Consider the following 23,035-nt stretch of genomic DNA (forward strand, 5'->3'; position numbering starts at 1 on the left):
ATGACCTAATAATACTCAAAAATCGTCACCATTCCTACTTTTAATCAGTTGGTCAACAAATACAAAATAGAAATTTATTAGAAGATTTTATTGATAAATTTTATAAATATGGATTCATTCTTGATTGAGCAAAGCAACAAGTAATAATAACACTATTTAATATTAACAAATAAGATGAGCCAGAAAAGCCCTTAAACAAATAAAATATTATTAATGATAACAAGTTTGGCATGAAAATGAATTGCCACCATTGACTATATTGCAAGCGTAAACTATTTCATCATTGATTCTGCACGTGTGACATGACAATGAATCATCTGCACGAGGCCACGAGTTTCGCTTCCGTTTTGGAAATTGGTACTCAAAAAATTTTGGTTTGAGAAAGTCATGATTTGGAGTAAGCCACAACGAGTTGGCTATCTCATTTAGTTTCTCTCGACACTCTTGCATTTGGGCACTTGTTTTAATAGTGCCCAACAATTGTAACTCTTTCTTAGTGCCACTTTCATCATCTTCTTTACAAATTAGGATGATACCCATGAAATAACATGCCCCAAAGTGGCCTGCATTGACAACTTTTTTCAATAATTCTAAACCAGACTCTTTTTTCTGATGGAAGTTCAGATATTCAATCTGTGAAAATATAATAAAGTAAAATTAAGTGATGATAAATACATATATTAAATTAATCTCTTTTTTTTATTGAGTAATAAATAAATAAAAATTGACTAAGGAATATAAAATTTATGTGCTTACCACACCTTGTCGATACATAGCTTCTGAATTTTAATTCTTTAGACACTTCATAAAGAGGGAAGTTGCTTCCTTGCACAAATACAGGTCCAGTGGGTGACAAGAAAGCTCATCAAGTGATAGTTTGTTGTACATATAGTCATCACTATCTTTGGCTAATCTACTGAACAATTTCCAACTGCACAAAAGTGACATATTTATAATAATTAGGAATATTTCTAATATAAAAGGCAAATAATCCTGATACTAAATTTGAAATAAAAATTAGCTAAAGATTATATATTTGGCATAATATTGTATATAATATTATTTGTAAACAAAAAAAATATATAAATCAACAATATTTAATTACGTGATAGACTATATGAGAATGAAGTTTAAAAAAACAATAATTTGATTGATTAAAACCGTAATTATTATAATATATGTATTTACTAAGAAAAGAAAAGAAAGAGAGATAGTTACCTTAGTTTAGCGTTGAAGAAATCAGAGATGATTGTAGCAGAACATGACCTAATATATCCACAATCAAATCATTGGGAAGCCAATCAATAGTCTTCATTGAATTTGGAAGACCATTCTCATCAACTGTAAATTTTGGGTCACTCTTGCTTTTTTTCTGTATTTTCTTTGCAGAAGTCATGCTGATTTTTGAGTCATTTTTTGTTTTCCTGATCGGCCTCATTATTCTTCGAGTCCTACATTTACAAAATCAACATTGTATTTTATGTCATTGAAAAATTAGAAGAATCATATCATATATACTCATATATGAAAGCTATGTATATTTATGTATGGTGTGTTATGGAGAGGTCGACGTATGAAAAAATAAAAAAGAAAGGTTATAATTTGTATAGTAACAGTGAATTAACGTACCTGAAGTTAAAAGAAACTGCTAATAATTTAATGGATGGAGGGTGGTATGAGAATAAGCAGATTTTTTTGCTTGAGAAAACTATGAAATATTTTGATGGGATTATAGGTCCTTAAATAGAACTTAAATAGAGTAATTACTAACCCTAGTATGATTAGGAGATGTCCACACATAATTCATGGGGGGATATTTTGTTAATTTTAGGACTTTCCTAATAGGATTAGAATTCAGTTTCCTCTTTAGATTTTATTAGTTTGACTAAGTTTCCTTAATTATCTTATTTTATAAAGTTTGAAATAGATTTAAATAGAGATGATATTATTGTCACTCTTCATGGATAAAAAAATAATATATTAAATAATTGTATTTTTTTATTTTAAAAATTATTATATTTTAATATATTTTTTAATAACTAATTAACATTTCAAAATAACAAAGGATTTAATAAATATTTAATTCTACTAAATTAGTATAATATTGTAAATTAATATTAGTAGATAATAAAAATAATTAATTAATTATTGAGCAAGTAACATATTCTTTAAAGGAAAATTATTTTTAGTGTAATATTAGGTAAGTTGTGATAAATAAAATTATGAATCTAGACCAAACGAGTGTAAAATAAAAGTTACACAAAGATTATGTTAGTGATTGGAGATAATCTAAATAATTGTATCATTTGGGTTGATACTTACCAATTTAGGATCTTATACTTACTTGTGTATGTTTATTCGATATAAGTTGAAGAAAAACCATTCAAACTAATGAAAATACAATATACGGGAATATATAATAAGTTTATGTAAATATTGCTTGATGGTTACATACCATATGAACATAGATTTTTAATGTTAAAATATTATTTAATTGTATGATCACATTCTTATCATTTTGGGTAGGAATATATTTCTGGGCTTTTGAAGTTGCAAAAACACTTTAATTTTGGTTAGATTTCTAATGCATTTTAGATTTGGCTATTTAGGGTTTTTACCCCCCGAACTATTACCACTACCGTATCGTGCCCCCTAATTTTTTCAGGCCGTTAAAAATTTCCCTTGAAATATTCACAGTAATGTAAAGAAGGACTTCCGTTAACTTTCAACACAGAATAATAACTTCTCTGAATTCGGAATACGGCATATTGTTTCCTCTGAATTCGGAAAGCCTGCCGAGGGCGAAGGAGGGTATGCTAATCAGCGACAATGTAATGAGGAAGATCGAAGGTGGTGGTGGGAAGAAGGAAGAACTGCACAAAATGCAGGACTCACCTTGTGGGTATGAGTTTCCACTCAGCCCGCACTCGACTCCTTCAGCACGAAATCGCAGGTTAGTGATTTTGATGTCGTCGTCTTTCTTCCTCTGGTTTTCTCCAGTTGCTTGAGGAAGACGAAAAGGTAAAACGATTGTTCCTTTCCTTTTACCTCTTCTATTTCATTTATTTAATTCTTTTTATTTTTAGTTTTTCTTTATAATATATTAAATTCATTAAATAAATTTTCTAGTCTTTTAAAGGGAATTTACTAATTTGGTACTCTTTGTTTGTGCAAAGTATCATTTTGTTACTATCTATTTTTAATAATGCTCATATGGTTTCCTGAATTTTAAAATTATACATATTTGATACCCTAGACTCCGATTTGATAAATAAAATTTTGTCAATATAATCAAACTGTCATCAATTATATGTAATTAAGTAATTAAATTTAAATTTGGAACTTACATAATTGACAGCAGTTTGATTAAATTGGTAAAATTTTATTAATTGAATTTGAGTTTAGAATACCAAATATGTACGATTTTAAAATACAGGGTACCATATGAGCATTATTGAAAACAGAGGGTACCAAAATGATACTTTGCAAAAATACAGGGTATCAAATGATTACCTGCCCTATTTTAAAACCTAAAAACAGAGGGTATTTTAGGGATATTTAAAATTTTGTTGACCAAAATTGATTTCAGGGGCTTATTTTTTCTATTTTAATAAATACAAAGTCCAAAAAATAATTAAACAAAATACGGGGTCCAAACGTGTAAGGGAGAAAAACACAAGGACCAAAAACGTATAAACTCTTTGAATAATAAAATTATTTGTGACAAAAAAAAAACTAAAATACTTAATTCCCTACGTATCATAAGTTGTTCCTAAAATTTAATCAAATCATTTAAATTTTTTTTGGTCAAAGTTAATGTTAGTAGTACATCAGCCATACCTAGACATAACGTGTAAATGCCAAACAAACCGCAACATTTTAAAAAAAAAATTATAATTGTAGAGAATTAAACCTTTAATTATAAGGTAAAAATGCAACAATCAAGGCATCATATTGCATGATAATTATGATTTGAGGTGCTATATATCAATTTTATTTATTATATTTCTATATAATAAACCATATTTAAAATAAAAACAATATAAATTCTCCTCCCCATTCTCTCCTATATATACAAAATACCAAAATATAAATTTATTTCATGACTTTATTAATAAATTTGATTCTTTCATGAATTAGAAAACGTTGGGATAAGAAAATTCAAAGGTGAAATAAGAAAATGATCAGTGTGACAAATGCCCAATGCCATTAACCAAATAATAAATCTCTAATAACAAGCTAGACATGAAAATGAATAGCCACTAGTGGCTATGTTGCAAGCGTGAACAATTTCATTATTGACTCGGCACGTGTGACAGCACAACGAATCATCCGCACAAGTCCACGAGTTTCAGTTTTGTTTTGGAAATTGGCTCTCAAAAAGGTATGGTATGAGAAAGTCACGATTTGGAGTAAGCCACAACAAGTTGGCTATCTCCTTCAGTTCCTCTTGGCACTCTCGCATTTGGGCACTTATTTTAATACTGTCCAACAATTGTAACCCTTCCTTAGTGCTACTTTGGTTTGTGTTACTTTCATCCTTGATACCCATGAAATAAGATGCTCCAAGGTGACCAGCATTGGCAGCCTTTTTCAATAGTTCTAAACCGAACTCTCTTTTCTACTGGCAATTCAAGTAATTAATATGTAAAAATATAATAAAATAATTTTAAGTTATAATAAATAAATATATTAAATTAATTTTTTATTTTTCATTGAGTAATAAATAAAAGAAAATTGAGTAAGAAATATAAAAGTTTTGTACGTACCACCCTTTGATGATACATTGCTTCTGAATTTTGACTCTTTAGGCACTTCATAAAGAGGAAAGTTGTTTCCTTGCACAAGTACATATCCAATGGGTGACTAGAAAGCTCATCAAGTGATAGTTTGTTGTTAATATAGCAATCACTATCTTAACAGATTGTTGTGTTCAAGGTAACGAAGTTCAAAATAGTGAGCTTAACAGATTGTTGGTCGAAGCTTTATGGGTTTTGGGGAGATTCAAAACTCCAAATGCTTCCTTTGCTTCTTGTTATTCACCCAAAGTAAAGAAACCATAGAAGTGGAGCTCCAAACCATGGATTGGGTTTTATTTCCACTTTGCATCATGGTTGATTTAGCAATTTTTTGTTTCATTCTTTGTATTTATGAAAAAATCTAGCTTTATGAATTTTTGGGTTTTTTATGTTTTGAATTGAGTTTGGTAGAGATTGTTGGGGGGAGTGAGATTACACCACCACAATATTATGAATCTTGACGGAGACCAATAAAAGATTGAGTTAGATGATGCAAACCCTAGTTTGTAGACAAAACTTCTTGAGTCTTCTTGGAGATAAAAAAAACATTGCTTAGAACACCACCTTCAATTTCTTCTTCCTTTGCAAAACCACAACCAAGACTTATGCACGAGATGTGTCGATGTCCTTATTCTCTATTTCCTAGCCCTCAATGGATGCTTGAGGCTTTTCTAAGAGGAAATGAGAGTTGGGATTGAACAAGTCTTTTAAACTCACAAAGTTAAGCACTTTCTTTATGAATTTCTTGGAGAAAACTTGAGATCTTGAAAGCGAGAGGGAGAGGGAGGTTAGAGAGTGATCAAGTATATCAAAACCCTATGAGATTTTTTTTATAGATAGGTTTAAATAATAGGAATTAGAGCCTCAAAAACACATCATTTGGAGTTAAAACATGTGTCTGTGCAGACACGTTAGGCAACGCGTCGACTGCCAGCACGCAATGCATCGACTGCTAGGTTTCTTGAAACCTTAAGGCACTAGGCGATGTGTCTCTTACTAGGTGGCGAGGTTAAACCTCTCAAAAATGACCTTAAACCCCTCCAAATGCTCCAGAATTTTTTGGGCTTCCTTAGATATCTCATTGTATAACTTTTGACCGAAAAACACAATTTCTAAGTGTCTACAATTGAAACTCAAATTTCACATCCTCACTATGTGAAATTTTTAAGTGTTTTATATCTAGTTTGTATAACAACATACTTATTATTTTTATTTAATTAATCATAATCGAGATTATGTTTCTTTGGTGGGAGAAATCTGGGATGAGAATAGAATATTGATTTTGATTTTGGGTTTGGTTATTCAAGTCTGAGATGGGATATTGATTTGATGATGATAACATTTTGTTTTTCTTTGAATTTGGTTTTGAGATGAACTCAAGAACACATTTTCATTATTTTTGGTTTAGTTATTTCTTTGAATATATGGGTTTGAGATATTGATTTTGTTTTAATTAAGTTTCATTTAACATTTTAGTTTAATTTAATTAAGTTTACCATAAAGATTAAAATTTTAATTTTGATTTTGAATTAATTTTTAAATTAAATATTACATTTTTTAATTTTTATTTAATATAATTTAAAATTAAATATTGATAAAACTCGAGGGAATTTTAGTCTTATTAAAAAATTATTTGACCAAAATTAGATCCAACAAATTACTTTGTTCTATTTTGCAAATTACAAGGTCTGAATTGTCATTTAATTTAATAAAACATAGGGTTCGATCGAGTACTTTTGTACAACACATGAGCCAAAATGATTTTCACCCATAAAATAATTATCTTTATTTAATTAGTTACATCTCTTCTCTATAATAAATATGTAGATAACGGTAATTCTTGGTGTTGACTGTGTTTTTAGCCAACGACGTGAGAACGTCAAATACGACAAACCTTCAAGAGAATTTAAATAATACAGATAGTTTAATCAAGAAAAGTAAATAACACAAGAGATTTTATAGTGGTTCAGCCCCGATCAGTCGGTAATAGCCTAATCCACTTAGAGTTGTGATTATAGATCTGTACTCAATATTAGATGGACTGAGCTAATTGAGTTTCTTCAATACAGATTGCAAAAATACAATAATCCTTTCAAATAAGAAGAAGAAGCCCCTTTCTAATCCCATAAGCCCTCTATTTATAGGCTTAGGGTCATACATCTGATATCCCCTAGAATCGGGATATTTTATTATATTTATTACATTTAAATTACAAAAAACATTCAAAATGTAACAACACCCCCCATTTGTGGGAAGAATGAGAGATTCCCGCGTATCTTGTTGAAGTTTTCTGTGAATCTTGACTTAGTCCTCCTCTAGCTAGTTGATCCACCTCCTACTGACCACCCATGCAAGTGCTGGTCGGACATATGCATGGTGGTAGGACATGTTTTTGTGGGTCGGACAAGTGCATGGTGGTAGGACATGCACTCCTCTCCTCTAACATGGCACTCTCCTCTAGCATGCCATATCTCTCCTCTAACATGACACTCTTTTATTTGGGCAACCATGCACTTGTTGGACATATGTATAAAGACCAAATCCTTGGGCTCTCCTCGGACCACATCCTTGGGGTCTCCTAGGACCACTCTCTTGGGGTCTCCTAGGACCACTCTCTTGGGTTCTCCTCGGACCAAAGTCCCTTGGGCTCTCCTCGGACCACATCCTTGGGATCTCCTAGGATGCATTCTCCTTAGTTCTCCTAGGATGCACTCTCCTTAGCTCTCCTAGGACCACCCCCTTGGGGTCTCCTCGGACCACACCCTTGGGATCTCCTAGGATGCACTTAGCTTGGTTATGACATCTTTCAAGCAGTCCAAACTCTTCACCAGTCTACCGGGTCACTTTATCACAACTCTGAGGAGTCAATGTATTTATTGACTATTAATCTGTCTTTTACTGACCATGTACTGCCATTTTTCACCTCTATTGCCACATCATCAATCTCCATTTTTGGGGATAACACTTGGTTTTAACAGTTTTTTATATTTTTAATGTTAACTTTAACGGAATATTCTCATATTTAACATAATATTCTTATATTTAACGGTAGTTTGTAAACACTTAAACTTAAATAAAATAAAATAAATAATTAGAAAAATTAAAATAAGATATTTTTGAGATATTTGCAATGATAATTATTTAAAAATAATAAAATCATACGTTTTATAACTTAAATAAAATTTACTTAAACTTAACCTCACTAATAATATCATATTAAACATATAATATAATCTGCTGTCAATTAGCAACAAATTACTTTTTTTTAAAACTAGCAAAAAATTTAAATTTAAAATCCAGCTATAATATTTAATATTACATTAAACATATAATATATAATCTCTTGTAGTCACTCCCAAATTCAAAAACTAGAACAAACATAAACTTAAACAAAAATAAATAAATTATTTAATTAAAATAAAATATTTATTTCAAATTTATACGACATTAATATAAATTTAGTAAAAATAATTAATAAATTCTATAAATAAAACTAAGTAAATTTGCCTTGCAAGTTAATTGTATCTAATGTATATATATATATACACTTTTATACAAATTATATACATTATCAAATAATTGATATATTAATGAAAATAAAAAGAATTTAAAAAATTACATTTCAATATATTTTATTTAATAAATTTGGAATATATTTATACATAATGTATCCGGATTTTGAGTTATATTATTCTATTTAGTGTTACTTACATTATAAAAGATATAGTTTTAATCATTATTATTATTATTATTATTATTATGACCTAATACTCAACAATCGGCACCATTCCTACTTTTCATATCAGTTGGTCAACAAATACAAAATAAATATTTATTAGAAGATTTTAATGATAAATTTTATAAATATGCATTCGTTCTTGATTTAGACAATTTTGGGTTTTGGGATAAATATAGAAAATACATTTTTAGTACATCACTACCACCTAAGGAAATTAAAATGCCAAACAAGAAAATGACCAGCTTGTTAAAACATAAATTTAAGAAACTAAGAGCAAAGCAATATGTAATAATAACAATATTTATTATTAAAACAAAAATTAACAAATAAGATGAGTCAGAAATGCCCTTAAACAAATAATAAATCATTGTTGATAACAAGTTTGACATGAAAATGAATAGCCACCATTGACTATATTGCAAGTGCAAACTATTTCATTATTGACTCTACATATGTGATAGGACAATAAATCATCTGCATGAGGCCACGAGTTTCGTTTCCGTTCTAGAAAGTGGCACTCAAAAAATTTTGGTCTAAGAAAGTAACGATTTGGAATAAACCACAACGAGTTGGCTATCTCCTTCAGTTTCTCTCGACACTCTCGCATTTGGGCACTTGTTTTAATAGTGCCCAACAATTGTAACCCTTCCTTTGTGCTATCTTCCTTAGTGCAACTTTCATCATCTTCTTTACAAATCAGGATGATACCCATGAAATAACATGCCCCAAGGTGGCCTGCATTGACAACTTTTTTCAACATAATAAAATAAAATTAAGTGATGATAAATACATATATTAAATTAATCTTTTTTTTTATTGAGTAATAAATAAAAAAATTGACTAAGAAATATAAAATTTATGTACTTACCACACCTTGTCGATACATAGCTTCTGAATTTTTATTTTTTAGGCACTTCATAAAAAGGGAAGTTGCTTCCTTGCACAAGTAAAGGTGCAATGGGTGACAAGAAAGCTCATCAAGTGATAGTTTATTGTACATATAGTGATCACTATCTTTGGCTAATCTATTGAATAATTTCCAACCTGCACAAAAGTGACATATTTATAATAATTAGAAATATTTCTAATATAAATGGCAATTAATCCTCATATTAAATTTGAAATAAAAATTAGCTAAAGATTATATATTTGGCATAATATTGTATCTGTAAACAAAAAAAATATATAAATCAACAATATTTAATTAGGTGATAGACTATATGAGAATGAAATTTAAAAAAACAATAATTTGATTGATTAAAACCATAATTATTATAATATATGTATTTACTAAGAAAAGAAAAGAAAGAGAGATAGTTACCTTAGTTTAGCGTTGAAGAAATCAGAGATGGATGTAGCAGCAACATGACCTAATATATCCACAATCAAATCATTGGGAAGCCAATCAATAGTCTTCATTGAATTTGGAAGACCATTCTCATCAACTGTAAATTTTGGGTCACTCTTGCTTTTTTTGTATTTTCTTTGTACAAGCCATGCTGATTTTTGAGTCATTTTTTGTTTTCCTGATCGGCCTCATTATTATTCGAGTCCTACAATTACAAAATCAACATTGTATTTTATTTATGTCATACAAAAATTAGATAAAAAAAATGAAAAAGAAAAAATCAACATTGTATTTTATTTATGTCATACAAAAATTAGATAAAAAAAATGAAAAAGAAAGGTTATAATTTGTATAGTAGCAGTGAATTAACATACTTGAAACTAAAAGAAGCTACTAATAATTTAAGGGATGGAGGGTGATCTAAGAATAAGCAGATTTTTTTGCTTGAGAAAACTATGAAATATTTTGATGAGATTATAGGTCCTTAAATAGAGTAATTACTAACCCTAGTATGATTAAGAGATGTCCACACATAATTCCTGGGTGGAATATTTTGTTAATTTTAGGAGTTTCCTAATAGGTTTAGAATTTAGTTTCCTCTTTAGATTTTATTAGTTTGACTAAGTTTCCTTAATTATCTTATTTCATAAAGTTAGAAACAGATTTAAATGGAGATGATATTATTGTCATTCATGGATAAAATAATAATATATTAAATAATTGTATTTTTTTATTTTAAAAATTATTATATATTAATATTTTTTTAATAATTAGCATTTCAAAATAACAAAGGATTTAATAAATATTTAATTTTACTAAATTAGTTTAATATTGTAAATTAAAATTATTAGATAATTAAAATAATTAATTAATTATTGAGCACAAATGGAAAGAAAAAAAGTAACATATTCGTTTTTAAAACAGTGGAGACCTTCACAAGACAAAAGCCAACTGATGGAATGTTTAGTGGAGATATGAATTTAAAACAGTGGATTGAAAATTCATTTCAACGTGCAATAACTGAGGTCATAGATTCAAATTTATTGAGGGTAGACGAGGAACACTATGTACTTAAGAAGGAATGCCTATCCTCCATAATGGAATTGGCTCTAACTTGTTCTGCTACAGCACCAGAAGACAGGACAGATATGAAAAAAGTTGCAGCCACAATGAACAAAGTCAAAATGAAGTTATTCAGGTTTCAAAGCCTCATAAATGCATCTTATTCAACAACAAACATCCAGAGGAGCATTATAATTCAACCTACTATTTCAGGACGAATTAAACTCTAGTTGCCACAATCCATTTCACTGCTTCTGCTTCAGTCCCAAATAAACTATTCCAATTTAAAACATACTAAGAAAATCAATAATTCCTGAAAATAACTTCATTAACCTCACATAAATCGTAAATAATTTTCTCACTTCACTCACTTTTTCCATCTTCCTCTCTCTATAATGTTTTCATCCCACGATATCAACACAACATGATAAAAGACAATCTTACCATGTGACTCCCATTTAGCGCACTTCACAAGCCAAGTGTCTAAGCCGATTTGTGCCGAGGACACTCGATCTACCCATACCAGAAACTGCTTTCCCTGCCTGTCTCCATGCAAACTTTCCATTTCATCCACACACTGGTGAATATGCTGCTCAGTTCCCGAGGGATGGACCAGAGTACAAGAAGAGTGCTAACAAAATTGAAATACCAAGAGGAACCAATTATAATATCTTACTGTAGTAGAGTTGAAGGTATCACAAACATGTACATGCTCACTATCAACTTTTAGCAAAGGTAAAAGTCTTTGTTAAAAAGGTAAAGTCATAACACTATAGGATTAACAAATAATGGATTCAGGACAATATATAGTGGATTGTCAAAAACTTAATGTCTTTTGTTTTTCTCCTATCTATATTCCTTTATGATCATCATCCCACATCATAACAAATCTTCAAAGCAATTAATTGTGTTCAACACATTCATCTCAAATGATTGTGATCTATACAGTTCATGTAGGAGAAGTGGCAAGTCGAAGTGATTCAAAATGTAAAAGAAGAAAAGTTTTTTGTTTCTTTTGAAGAGAATAATCAAGGTGAAAGTTACTACTTACAAAAACTGATTTAAAATTCTGCATATGCTGTGTAGACTTCTGAATATCTGCGCACCGCCATCTCTCGTAGAACAAGTAAAATTTTACGACTTCATAACCAGGGTTGACAATATCCACTTTACACTTTTGAAAGTCCCTGATATCTCTTGGAGAGACATTTGGACCCAGACAAAAACTACCAATTCCCTGTATGATACCTGCTGCACATCTCTCAGTAGCATGGATTATACTAGGATTATTTCTCATATTTTCCGAATACCACTGTAACAGTTCTTCCTGTGCATTACTGACCTGCATGTCCAAGAAATAAGTAAGCTTTAAATCATAATAATTCAATTTAGAACTAGGACAAAAATAAGTGCAAGTATTGAACTAAGTAAACATGAGGTTGTATGTCCACAGACCATTACACCATAGACTTGAGGAACACTCAACAGTTCAGCATCATTGCCAGAATCACCACAAACAAGAGTACTGGCAGGAAGTTTTCCATCAGATTCAAATTTCTTCAGTAGATATGCAAGGGCCTGTCCTTTGCCAGCACCTCTTGGTAAAACGTCCAAAGCTATCCCACTACTATAGATTATCTTTACATCTAACTAAGCCAAACATTGATCAAAATCAGAGAAAATATCACTATGAATAGAAACATGTATAATAGATCAAACAGAATTACAGCATGCCAGAGCCAATGGGTTGCAAAAGCAAATTACTATAGAGTCACAAGGTAGAGAAACAAAATGAATCTCTTACCCCTCGTTTCTCCAAACGTTCTGATAGAACACCAATTATCTTGAGCGCTTTGTCCTTCTCTACGTAAAAGCTAACCTTATGAGGTCGTTGATCTATCTCTGACTGTAAAAGTTACACATATAAGTACAAAACTTGCTGAAATTGAAACAAGTTTTTTATGTTTGCTACAACGGGAATCAATCAAATAGTGGTCTCAAATCTTTGACGTGCTTAATCAAACGAAGAAACTGACCTGAGGAAGAAGCTCAGGAAACTTGGAGGTTTCTTCCACGACAATGTCTCTGTCCCACCTTTGATTCAGGTACTGCTCCCAGCCAGCATCGGGCACCATAGATTCACCACAGGCAATCTCAGTTCCCACAGACATAACAGTGATATCAGGGGTTAACAAGGGTTTCTCGGCCCTTAATAGTTGGTAAGAATCGGGGGATCTTCCAGTTGAAAAAACCAGAAGAGAGTCATGGCGATAATAGGCTTCCCATAGAGCGTTGAAGCGGAGAAGAGAGAGGTTCTGAGGGTCGTCATGGTCGACCTGCAAATGGCAGACCAACGAATTCGAGTAATCGAGAAGAATAAGATGAAGACGAGGATGAAAGGGAAATTAAAATGTACCATAGTAGAATCAAGATCAGAGACTATCATGAGACGCGCAGAGCCATTGAGACGATCCATCATGAGTTCTCGCAGGCTGTGGCTATGGCTGAGCTCTATACTGATTCCGAGAAAATGTCAATATCATTCCTTTTGCTTATACCATTGGTAGTAAAGAATCATTTTATTTCTCACTTCATTTTTTTTTCAAATTAATTTTACATTTTAGACTTTGAGCTTGATGATATTTATTTTGTTATTATATTTTTCAAAATAAGTATTTGAATTAGTTAATAAATATATATAATCAATTTATAATAATTTATATATATATATATATAGATATATAGTGTATAAATATATATATTATGTAGTACTCTAAAATCTCTTTAATATTTTTTATTTTCTCTTTTAATCAATATATATATTAATTTGATTAGCTTAAATATTTTAACTACTTAATTATTAAAAAATTAATCTCTACATATATCTATATAAAAATTAATCTCGCATTTGGGTACATGTTTTAATGGTGCCCAACAATTGCAACTCTTCCTTAGTGCCACTTTAATCATCTTCTTTACAAATTAAGATGATACCCATGAAATAAGACACCCCAAGGTGGCCTGCATTGGTAGCTTTTTTTGATCAGTTCAAAACAAGATTCTTTTTTTTTTTTGGAAGTTCAAGTATTCAATCTGATAAAATATAATAAAATAATATTAAGATATAATAAATAAATATAAATCTTTTATTTTTTATTAAGTAATAAATAAAACAAAATTGAGTAAGGAATATAAAAGTTTTGTATGTACCACCCCTTACGATACATAGCTTTTGAATTTTGACGCTTTAGGCACTTCATAAAGAGGGAAGTTGCTTCCTTGCACAAGTACAGATCTAATGGGTGACTAGAAAGCTCATCAAGTGATAGTTTGTTGTTCATATAACGATCATTATCTTAACAAATTGTTGTGTTCAAGGGAACGAAGTTCAAAATAGTGAGCTTAACATATTGTTGGTCGAAGCTTTGTGGGTTTTAGGGAGATTCAAAACTCCAAATGCTTCATTTGCTTCTTCTTACTCACCCAAAGTAAAGAAACCATGGAAGTGGAGCTCCAAACCATGGAAGTTCAAAGTCATTCATTGCAAGAAACTGAGGTATTGACCTAACAAATGTTTAGCATTTATATGCATATATAAAATGTGCACTAACATACAAAAACAAAAAAAAATACTTAGAAAAGACTTTTGACCATGCAAGTATACATCAAACACATGTATCCATACATCTAAATATCCCATATACTTTGGATAGTCAATAATTATTAAAAAGGAAATAAAAAAAATGCCAATTGGTTCTACTACATATTCATCTGCATCTTTTAGAGTACCTCAGACCCAACACTCTTCCTTTTTATAAATCACTGGCATTGATTAAACCTGGAACCATTCTTCTTCACTAAAAAGTGAGAATGAGGAAAAAGAATTAGCAAGTAGCAACTATACAAAATAACCCAGAAATTAAATTTTGATTAGAAAAGAAAAAACTTAAATCGTTGAAGCCAAACTTTATGTATTTCCTTGGATACCAAAATAACACACTTGAGTCCTAAATCATTATTTCTACAAACCTATTTGGCAAATATAAAGCGTTACAAGCATGTCTTTTTTTTTTTTTTTTTTTTTTAATTTTTTTGAGAAAACCCAGTCACCCAAGAGTAGTTTCAGGTACACATAAATTAAACAAGAAAAAATAGAGGATGATACTTATAGCAAAGGCAATGATGAAACATCAACTTTATTCTTGACAAATTAAGAAATGGTACAAAGATTGTCAAGGCAAGACAGAATAATAATAAAAATCTAAACCCTTTCATCATCCCAAAATAGATCATCCATAAATCCAATTTAAATAAATAACCATAACAAAAAACAAGAAATATAAACCCTTAAATCAGCCCCAAAAGAATAATAAGCTTGAAAGAGAAGGATGGAGTAATCGATCGACAAAAAAGGAAAATGTAATTTGGAGAAAGCTAATCTGAAAAGAATAAATAATTGTATTCGAATGTCATCTTCAAAATCATCAAAACAAACTTGTGAACAATATATTTAGATACAATAAAAATCAACACAAAGTTTCAGCAGTGGGCATCGAGTAGCGACACAAAGGGCACAAATACTTCATCTCCAGCCAAGGAACAATGCAATCCTTGTGATAAAGATGAGAACACGGCATCTCCACGATTTTGTGATCTTCAAACAACAAGTTTTCCAAACAAATGGAGCAATTGTTAGTACCCAAACCAGCTAAATCATCGCCATCATTCAATTCCTTTAGTTTCTTTATGGAGTCTTGCGTGGCAGGAACATTCGGAATGTCATCAAGTGTCTCTCTAAAACTACGATCAATAATCGCTTCTTCTTCTTCTTCTTCTTCTTCTTCTTCTTCTTCTTCTAGATCACTGACAGCGACAACACAAAGGGAAATGGTAACAACCTTTAAGGCCGCTAAGGTAGGATTATTGAGAAGGTTGAGCATAGTGAAAGTGGCTATTTGGGAGGTAAAGTTAGAGAGAACGGTTGGGTCCGTGACACCCATTCTAGAGAGCATGGTTCTGGTGATGTTGGAATGTTCAGAAAAATAGGTGCTCTGAGTAAGTACTACTGAGTCACGAGTGGTAAGAATAATGCGCTCAGAAGGAAAGATTGCATGGCAAAAATTGACATTAAAAACGAAATACTTGTGACCTAGAAAGTTTAGTGAAGGAGTACTATCACTATTTTCGCAGTCTAAATTTATGTTCATGTCGTAAGTGGTATTAATAGTTGCCATGATTATGTAATCTATGTATGGTGGAGCTAGACTTAATAAGGCTGTATTTGCTTTCTTGGAAAAAGATTCAGTAGAGAATTTCGTCACTGATCTAATATTCTGTTACAGTATTATAGAATAAGACTAGTTTGTTTTTCAATGTTGATTATGTACACATATTTATAGAGGAAGAATAGATATAATATCTTATAAGACAACGAAATGATTTAATTTAAATTAAGTTAGTTAAATTTGTTTTATTTGATTATAATTTAGATATTTTAATATTGTTTAGTTATATTTAAAATTAAAATTATAACAACCTATTGATCAACTGAAAAAAATATTGTTAAAAAAAACTAAAAAAAATACTTAACATTAATTTATTTTTTTCGAAATAAATAAATAACAAATTCATCAACTTCTTCTGTTTTTTTTAATAAAAATCAAAGCCTAAATTTTATTAATCCCATAACAAAAATTACAATTCATTATCTTTTGAAAATGTCACGGTAATCAGATGCAAAATCAAAATTAAATTTGACATAGATAAAATAACATAATTATTTCTTAAGAAATCAGGTGATAAGAATATGGCCAAAGTGGCCTACTTATTAAGCCTTATGAATAAAGGTAAGATAAAAAAAACATAAAGTTCTTCTCGAAGAGAAGATGAATAAGCTAAAAAATGGGCAGTTAAAAAATTCATGATATATACGCTACATTGAGTTATATAATTATAAATATATATTATATTTGATCATCTAACAATAATAATAATAATAATAATAACGAATTTGAGCACACAAAAATTAGAATCATGCATAGTTTTATTAAATCATATTCTGTAGTTTCTTTTGCATCAATTTCTCAAACACTTGAAGAGCATCAACCATTAGTTTAAGAGATCCATATGCCATGATTTCCTTACACTACTTTCAAGCTCAAGACAAAAAACATCAAAAAATTAATATAAAAAACTAACCCAAAAATATCCTAAAATTACGAGAAAATTTTAAGATAAACAAGCAAAAATTGATATAAAATAGAAAGGAAAAACTTACATGGAAGAAAAAGTTGAATCCTTAAACTGGTCTTATGTATAAATTCAAACTGCCATTTTCAAACAATTAAAAAATAAAAGAACTCAAACATTGAGTATACAGAAATAAGAACAAAAAAAGTTAGGAACAATAAAGAAGATTAAGTATGAGAACAAAGAATGGAGAGAACGGGACGAGAGAGTATCACTTTGCGCATATATTTAAATACACTTACATAATACATACATATATATATATATATATAAATTCACATACAAATAAGAAATAGATTACTGGAGGCGATATCGAGATTAACAATAAAGATGGATTAACCTTACTTCACTTTTGGACCTTTGGGTCAAAGAAAGTCCGCATATTTTATAATATAAATAATTACACTACAAGAAAGAAGGTCTTTGCCGGCGCAATTAAAAATTGCGTCGGTAAAAGAAACATTTACCAGCGCAATTTGTGAAAAGCGTCAGCAAAAACTCAATCTTTTGCCGGCTCAATTCCGAATTGGACAGAGAATTGGTTAGGTACTTTTGCCAGCGCATTTCACCTAACGCGCTAGCAAAAATCAACATTTATATTAATGTCCATGCACGTTTTAAAGAAGGTTAGTGGGCAGACTTTTGCCAGCGCGTTTCGTTGCGCTGGCAAAAGTCTACACTGCGTTGGTAAAAGTCTTACTTATTTAAATGCTACTGTTTTGAATTAGGGTTTTCTGCTTGACTTTTGCCGGCACAACAAAACACGCCGGCAAAAGTCATAACGATATTACACACAGCTGCCAAGCCTTCTTCCCCATTTTTGCAATCTATTCAATTTCTTCTCTTCTTCAAACTCCCTTCAACGCCACCACCACCACCCCGACCCTCCCTTCAACGCCACCACCATCACTACCTTCCCTTCAACGCAATCTCTTCTTTTTCTTCCACCACCACCCCCAAGCCTCCATCGCCACCCACCCTGAGCCTCCATCGGCCACCCAGACCGTCCAACGCCAACCCACCCCCAACCCTGAGCCTCTGCCTAAGGTAAGTTTAGTTTACTTTTGTATTTTTTTTTTTTAGTTTTTGTTATGTATTGAATTTCTTTTGATTTTTTTTTGTTTCTGTGGAGTCTCCCAGCTTTGTCGACCCCAAGCCTGCCGACCCACTGTAATATATATTTTTTATTTACTATTTTTTTTTTTTGGTAAATAAGATCATTGTATTGCTCAAAACCAACTCATGTACAATCTCCAATTCATGTACAACCATGTATGTTATATGACTATATATTCCCAATCTACAATTCCCCAATATATGTCCCCACTAATACTATCGTTAATACATCATTATCTTTGTACATTCTCATTAACTACTTTGACAAATTGTCTTAAACCAATCTTTATCTAAGGACTTTGTTTTGCTTGTAATTAAAGGATATATCCTCAATCTGATATCCCTTTGTATTGCCTGGACGGTATGATCTATGATCCACATCTTTTGAGACCATAGAAGGTCATTTCTCACTCTCCAAATATGGTAGATCAGAGAAGCAAGAACTGCTGTCAAAGTGCTTTTCCAAAACCTGCTCCATCTTCTAGTTTTCCCAATCCAATGCAGTAGGCGCCCATATTCCTCTGTTTTAACTTTCCAGCCCAGCCATTCTTTCACCTGTATTAGACATGTTCTACTATATTTGCATTGAAAGAAAAGGTGATGAACATCTTCACTAAAATCTCCACAGAATAAGCATGATGAATCAATGGAGGAATCATACTTGTGAATGAACATTCTGGTGCGTAATCTCTGCATCATGGCTAACCAGAAGACAAATCTGTGTTTTGGTACAGAGAACCTCTCCCAAACATACTTTGCCCAGTTTACTTTGATAGGGGAATCAAACAACAAATCATGACTTACTTTGATACTGAACTTCAGTGCTGCAAAAGATGCCTTATCGATTTTAGCTTTAAACATGTCCTTAACAGCCATCATTTTCCTCCAATACCAGCTGCTATTCAATGGAGCTTTGTAATCCCACCAATCCATTTGTTATTTACTATTTTTATAATATATATTTTTAGTATTTATTAAAAAAATAAAATAAAACATATTTGAGTATGTATTTTTTTTAATTTTAATGCTTTATATGTATATTTTAAAAAAAATAGATTAGATTATTATATTATATTGTATATTTGTATTATATTTTATTTTTTTATATTAAAGATTATTTGTTTATAAATATTTACTAAATAAATTATTTTGATGTTACCGATATAAAAAGATTTGATGTATGTTATTAATCTTAATTTATGTTGTGCATGCTCTCGAAATATTCTGTATATTGCTCTAGGAATATTATGCATATTTTTGTGTGTAGTTTGCAGGTTTTATAAAATTTTGGGATAGTTTAAAATATAGCCGTTATGATGCCCAAATTTTGTTAGTCTTAAGAAAATTAACATTAATTACAAAAAATAATAATTAAATTTTAAGTAAACTTTAATTTTTATTTTAAGTAATGTTGAAAAAATAATTAATTAAATCAAATGTAATTAAGTAAAATACAAATATAATAAAATTGTTATTGAATAATAATTAAGTAAATAATTAAATAAATTTGAGGAATAATTACAAAATACAATTAAATAAATTTAAAATTATATTTTAATTAAATAATGAATAAATAAAACCAACAATTAATTAAATGATTTACAAAAAAATATAATTGCGTAAGACATAATTGAACGATTCTTCCATAATACATCATAATTTGTTGATTTAAAAATAAGATATCATAATACATCATAAATATTATTATCACTTAGTGATAATTTGTTCTCTTAATAATTTTAGTTAAAGATGGCAAGCGACAGAAGCTGAATGAGTGCGAGGAATCGTTGGTCTCTAGAGTATAGAAATGGTGTTAAGGAGTTCTTCGAGGTCGCTCAAAATATGGTGAACGATCGGGGTTTGACTCGTTGTCCATGCAAGAAATGTGGGAACATTAAGTTCCAGCCTATAAATGCAATTTCAATGCATTTATTCAACAACGGCATCATACAGTCCTAAAAAGTGTGGCATTACCATGGAGAGGCGTTGCTGCCGCCACCAAATGTGGTACGAGATCAGGATAGAGAAGAGATAGCGGATATCCTGGAGGATGTTTACGCTGAAGATGATGCTCTCGCTAGAAACTATAATGATCCTCCCCAAGATGATGTTCAACATCGGGACAAGTATGACAATTTATTCAAGGAGATGTCAAGTGAATTGTACCCAGGTTGCAGAAAGTATTCTGCATTGAACTTCTTGGTGAAGCTAATGCATCTGAAAGTTATTAACAAGTGCAACAATCATTACTTTGATGGTTTGCTGGAATTGTTAGTCGACACTATGCCTAACGGAACAATTTTACCTAAGTCTAACTATGAGGCGAAGGCAAAGTTGCGGAGTATTGGATTGAGATATGAGTCCATTGATGTTTGCAAGCATGGCTGTGCATTGTTTTGGAAGGAGAATGTGAATTTGGACTTTTGTCCGATTTGTGGTGAATGTCGCTGGCAAGATAATCGTGGGGACGGGAAGAAAGTGGCTCATAATTAAGGTAATGCGATACTTTTCATTGACGCCGAGATTGAAAAGGTTGTACAGTTCGAGATATACTGCAAAGGATATGAGATGACATTATTCAAAAAGGCCAAAAGAAGATGGTGTGATGAGGCACCTCGCTGACAGTAAGGCGTGGAAGCACCTTGATGAGCTGTACCCATCTTTCGCAGCCGAACCTCGAAATGTTAGGCTTGGGTTGGCTACAGATGGTTTCAATCATTTTGGGAACATGAGCAACTCTTATAGCATGTGGCCTGTGATACTTGTCCAATACAACTTGCCGTCGTGGAAGTGCATGAAACCACAGTCATTAATGTTGTCTATTCTAATTCCAGGTCCTTCTTCACCTGGAAAAGATATTGATGCCTATATGAGACCTTTTTGCTTGATGAGTTGAAGGAGTTATGGGTGAATGGTACCGAAACACGAGATGCATACAATAGTACCTTATTCAATATGCGTGCAACAATCTTGTTGACCATTAACGACTACCCAGCTTATGCTATAATGTCTGGGTGGAGCACAAAAAGGTACAAGGTGTGCCCCACATGTAATGAAGAAACTCCCTCTGTAGGGATTAGAAGTAAAATTGCATACATTGGTCATAAAATGTTTCTTGATATGGATCATGAATGGAGGAGTAAATGAGCACTATTCGACGGTAACAAGGAACTCAGGCCACCACCGAAAAATTACTCTGGTGATGTTGTGTTGAAGCAATTAGAGAATTTGCAGTTTAGACAACCTGGGAAACACAAAGAATTTGGTGGTGTGAAATGCAAATAATTCTTTTCTTTTTTTTTTCCTTTTTTTTTTTGGCGTTTGACCCATTTTCTCCCCCCCTCTGTTCATGGATCCAGGCGGTGGTGATGACAACTACAGCAATGGTGTTCCATTTCGCCATTCCTCAAGCAAACAACCACAATCTTCATTTGTAAGTGGTTGAAAAAAATTTCTCATTTTTTTTTAGGTGTGGCCGGTTATAAATGTGGTTGTATATATATATATATATGTTTATTTTTTTTATATATGTATATGTATATAAATGTGAACGTGTTTATAGAATATTAGGGTTATTAAAGTTAATTAATATTTAGAAAATCAGAAAAATAATTAGTGAATTGTTGTTTATATTTGTGTGTGATATTTTATATTATAGTTGTATTTTTGGTGTAAAAAAATAAAAATAATATGGAAAACTTATTTTGAATTTGTAAATTATTATTAAGATAGTTTATTTTAGGAGGTAATGATTTTATTAGAGATTAGTCAATATTAGTATATTTATTTTGTTAAATTTGATGATACTTTGTAATTTGAATTTGTTTGAAATTAGTGTGTATATGTTGGTATATTAATTGTAATTAATGTTCTGAATGTTCTTGAAGTATATTTGTTATTATAAAATACAGGTTTAAAATTTTGCGGTAGGTTAGAATATTCTGCTGAAATTTTTTAAATATTATAATATAATGTCTAGATTAAATAAATGTGACAAAGAGTGTCATATATATTGTAACATATAATAGAGAGTTACAATATTTAAATATATGTGAATATTTAAATATTGTTTATTTTTGTGTAGATTTATTGTTATACAATATTGAGATGAATTTCTTAAAGTCATATGTTAAAAAATCCAAACCTAGCTTCTTCTATTTTTGTTTTAAAAAAAAAACCAAACCTAAATTTTATTAATCCCGTAACAAAAAATATCATTAATTATCTTTTGAAAATGTCATGGTAATCAGATGCAAAATCAAAATTAAATTTGACATAAATAAAATAATATGATTATTTCTTAAGAAATCAGGTGATGATGGATATGATTGAAAATTAACCATTAAAATCTCAAATGTAAACCGTTAATACCGAACCACACTTTCCAAATCAGATGGAAAAAAAATAACCAAACCTAAAACATCAAAATCATACACAAACTACGGACCAAACTTTAATTTGAAATCATATAAAAAATAATATCATGGAAATCAAATTCAAAATCCTTAATCACTTTATTCCAAAGCTTCGCCCTTTTGCTGCTCAAAAACTCAACCACTCCACTCCACTTCGCCTCCCCTTCTCTTTCTCGATCGATCTCTTTCTGTTATTTTAATTTTAATTTTTGAAAATGATTTTTATATAATATTTTTAAAAGTATTTATTAAGAGTTGTAATGTAATACGACATATGAATCATATCGTACGTGTCTAAGACTGCTTG

The 23,035-nt window shown here is 30.7% G+C and overlaps 1 protein-coding gene across 4 annotated transcripts; it reads right to left on the reverse strand.

The window, feature by feature from the left end:
* Positions 1–815: 815 nt before the first annotated feature.
* LOC133797689 (sucrose-phosphatase 1-like) lies at positions 816–13,473 on the reverse strand. Of its 4 annotated transcripts, XM_062235681.1 has the most exons (8): positions 13,365–13,473; positions 12,985–13,284; positions 12,753–12,854; positions 12,404–12,598; positions 12,000–12,290; positions 11,393–11,579; positions 9,860–10,091; positions 816–931 (listed from the first exon to the last, which is right to left on the reverse strand). In XM_062235681.1, exons 1-7 carry the CDS (start codon positions 13,425–13,427, stop codon positions 10,081–10,083), a joined length of 1,149 nt encoding a protein of 382 aa, XP_062091665.1. In that variant the 5' UTR covers positions 13,428–13,473; the 3' UTR covers positions 816–931; positions 9,860–10,080. The 4 variants fall into 4 exon arrangements, with proteins under 4 accessions (XP_062091665.1, XP_062091664.1, XP_062091666.1 ...); XM_062235680.1 differs by lacking the exons at positions 816–931; positions 9,860–10,091 and having other exon boundaries at positions 11,072–11,579; XM_062235683.1 differs by lacking the exons at positions 816–931; positions 9,860–10,091 and having other exon boundaries at positions 11,381–11,579; positions 11,996–12,290.
* Positions 13,474–23,035: the final 9,562 nt, after the last annotated feature.

This window comes from Humulus lupulus, chromosome 8, assembly GCF_963169125.1.
Source record: "Humulus lupulus chromosome 8, drHumLupu1.1, whole genome shotgun sequence".
NCBI lineage: Eukaryota > Viridiplantae > Streptophyta > Magnoliopsida > Rosales > Cannabaceae > Humulus > Humulus lupulus.